Below are 3,352 nucleotides of genomic sequence, written 5' to 3' on the forward strand. Positions count from 1 at the left end.
ATGATGAAACCATTGCTGACATGTTGAAACGTAAAAACAGTCGCAATGTGGATGAAGATGTTAATCGTGTGGCGCGAGAGGTTGAAGAAGCCGAACGCAAGCAGAAGGAAGCCCACGATCTCCTCGAGAGCAGGAAGACTCTCTTCCCTACCTGGACTCGGGAGCGCATGATTAAAGAGGCCATAGATACTCCCAGCATCTTATGGCTCGAGCCGGTGATTTCGTTCGACTGCTATAATTCTATCGATTCGCAGTTCGACATGCCGTTGACTCGAAAGGCGTTTATCTTCCACGCCTTCTCAAGTACTTTTGAAGTCCCTCATCCGAACCCTGAGGTGGATAGGGAGCTGATTGAATTCTATCTGAAGGCTGCTCGTCCTCAGTATTTAACTTGGAGCGCCCAGAAGATAGTGAGCGTTCGGGTCTTAAAGCCTTACACCGAAGGAAGGTTCATAAACGTTCGGTTCAAGGTGATTCGAGGGTCTGCGAGAACTGAACACCTTATATCTTTGGCAGATCTACCGAACTTAAATCCTCATGATTGGATTGTTCTGCATAACATCCTCTTGACAAATGAAGCTGAATATGGTCCGATCATAGACCATCTCAAGAGGATGATTGTCTGTTACATCATGGAGGTGGCCCTTATGGATCAGGAGGTTGCCACAGTCTTCAAGAAGAAACCGAAGATAGCTCCTGTGGGATCGGCCAGTGATCTCAATCAAATGAAGATGGGCAAGATCGACCCGAGACGCAATTCGGTCATGTTCACTAGAGCAGAAGGACAGAAATGTCTCTTTGCGTTAGCTGACAAACATCTTTACACCACTGCTTGTCTAGAGCATGTGTTATCGATCATCCGAAGGTGTAAAGAGAATGCAGCGGATGATGTTAAGTACTTCAATGACATGATCTAATGGTACATCAGGTTTAGGCAGACGATACTGGCTCTTATCTCTCGTCTGTTTAACACCGTGAAAAAGAAGGTACCTGCCTCCGCTGCTGGCCCAAGCAACAAGTGAAGATCTCGCTCCAATTGACGCAAAGGGGGAGATTGTTGGGTTAAAGATTTGTTCAAGGATTTCGTCTTTGGGCTCGGCTATTTGTTTATTTAATTTGTATTCCGGTTTGGAACTGTCCAACCGAGAGCCCATTTTGTTTAATATTATATAAGTATATGCTTGCATGCATATTAGGTTAATGATTTTAACGATTGATCTAGAGCATAACGATAGTATTTACAGATTTCTTTAATCGTTCTTGTAAACCTACCAATCCTCTACAGTTGATGTTCTTAATCGAGCTCTTCTTAGGATTTTGTTTTAATCATTCGACACGTTTGATTCACTCTTGCCTTGTTCTTATTTTTGTGTTCTTGCTGTTTTATATTTACTTACCTGTTTAAGATCTAATCGATCTTCAAGATTAAGTTTTAATCTCATCATTGGTCTTGGTGTTTCGAGCCGTTTTTCGGCAGTTTGATATTTCAGTTCTGATCGACATTGTGAGGTGAGTTGTCCTCACTATACTAACCGGGTCGAAGGACCAATGTCGGACCTTCTTTTTGGATTGTTATCCTGGTTATTGAATGATGATATGCTTAGTGACCTGTTAGGTCGGTATCCTGGTATAAAGGATGATGATATGTTAGTGATATGTTAGGTTGGTATCGTGGTATGTAGGATGATGCTATGATTAGTGATATGTTAGATCATTTTGACTGTTTGTACATGCTAGCTAGCATTATATATATATATATATATATATATATATATATATATATATTGTATGGGGTTGACTTGAGGTGGACTTGCTTTGTGCTGAAGGCCAACATACCTAGGGCGGCCCGGATAGATTTTAGGCCTCGATCCAACCTCATGATCCTCGATCCAAACCATTATTCAATATATCCATAATGGAACGATCCCTAAGGAAGAGAAAAGTGAAATGGAATTCCAAACAAGGATCTCAAGGTTTGTTATAATCCAAGGTAAGTTATACAAAAAAATCTATAGCAGGTCCATACCTTAGGTGCGTAGAAGGTCATGAAGCTGCAGAGGTCCTAAAGGATATACATGAAGGAGACTACAGAAACCACACTGGGACCGATCCTTATGCTCCATAGTGTTGAGGACAGGATAGTACTGGCCAACCATGAAGAAAGATTCCTTCCTTCATAGCTAGAAATGTGATTCTTGTCAAAGACAGAGCAACATCCTTCATCAACCAGCAGAACCTCTACATCTTATCATCACACCTTGGCCATTCATGATATAGGGAATAGATATAGTGGGTAAATTGCCAGTAGCCCCTGGAGGAAAGGTCTCCATGCTAGTGATGACTGACTACTTCTCAAAATGGATAGTAGTCGAAGCCTTCCTCCAAGTAACAGACAAATACACAGTTCCCTTCATTAAACGTAACATCTTGACCAGGTTCGGGATCCCAGCCAAAATTATATGCGACAGTAGATCCTAATTCGTAAGCAAAAGTACAAGGAACTTTTCCACAAGTTAGGGAATCAAAATGGTAATGTATACTCTTGTCCACCCTCAAGCCAACGGCCAAGCAGAATCCAACAACAAAATTATAGTCAATAACTTGAAGAAAAGGTTGGATGATAATAAAGGAAGCCAAGCAGAAGAACTTCTTTTCGTATTATGGGCATATAAGACCACTTCCAAGGTAGCTACAGGACAAAACCCATACTCATTAGTGTTTGGAATGGAAGCAATGGTCCCCGCTGAAGTGGTGATCCCAACAGCAAGATACGTACTTCAGAACCAAGCGGACAACAACAAGATCCTAGCCCCAGATCTTGACACTATAGATGAACTTAGGGATCTTGCCAAAATCCGTATTGCTGCTCATCAACAGAGGATCACCAATGCATACAAAAAAAATATAAAGGTCAGAAGATTCCAAATAGGAGACTTGGTACTAAGGAAAACATTCCAAATTACCATGGATCTTAGTGCAGGTAAATTGGAACCAAAGTGGGAAGGGTTATATCTCATAGATGTCGAAGCAGGAAAAGGGGAATATTGTTTGGCCACCCTAGATGGAAATATTTTTCCAAGATCCTGGAATGCTATACATCTCAAATCCTATTTTATGTATGTAAGGTTAGATGTTTCCTAACAGACTTAAGGTATGCATGTTATTTAACTTTTACCCTTCGTTTTATTACTACTTATTCTCTTCAAATACCATTAGGAACTTAAGCATCTGAGGGACATTAGCTAGGCTAACTCCCACCCCCAACTATTTTTTGTTGCACGCAGGGACTTAAGGATCCTGACCTATAAGGATCTTGACAGGTGAATATTCGAGGATCCTGATGTTCAAAAGA

At 41.1% G+C, this 3,352-nt stretch overlaps 1 protein-coding gene across 1 annotated transcript; it reads left to right on the top strand.

Moving 5' to 3' along the window:
* The first annotated feature begins 2,526 nt into the window (after positions 1–2,526).
* Positions 2,527–3,141, top strand: LOC145058039 (uncharacterized). The gene has a single exon (XM_079005958.1). The coding sequence runs from the start codon at positions 2,527–2,529 to the stop codon at positions 3,139–3,141; it is 615 nt and encodes a 204-aa protein (XP_078862084.1).
* The last annotated feature ends 211 nt before the right edge of the window (positions 3,142–3,352 follow it).

The sequence above is a fragment of the Lactuca serriola genome, chromosome 6 (genome assembly GCF_051521515.1).
Source record: "Lactuca serriola cultivar US96UC23 chromosome 6, Lser_US96UC23_V15, whole genome shotgun sequence".
Lineage (NCBI taxonomy): Eukaryota > Viridiplantae > Streptophyta > Magnoliopsida > Asterales > Asteraceae > Lactuca > Lactuca serriola.

What these genes read in the sequence shown, in the direction of transcription:
- LOC145058039 (XM_079005958.1), top strand. Translation starts at nt 2,527, where the DNA reads ATGGTAATGTATACTCTTGTCCACCCTCAAGCCAACGGCCAAGCAGAA.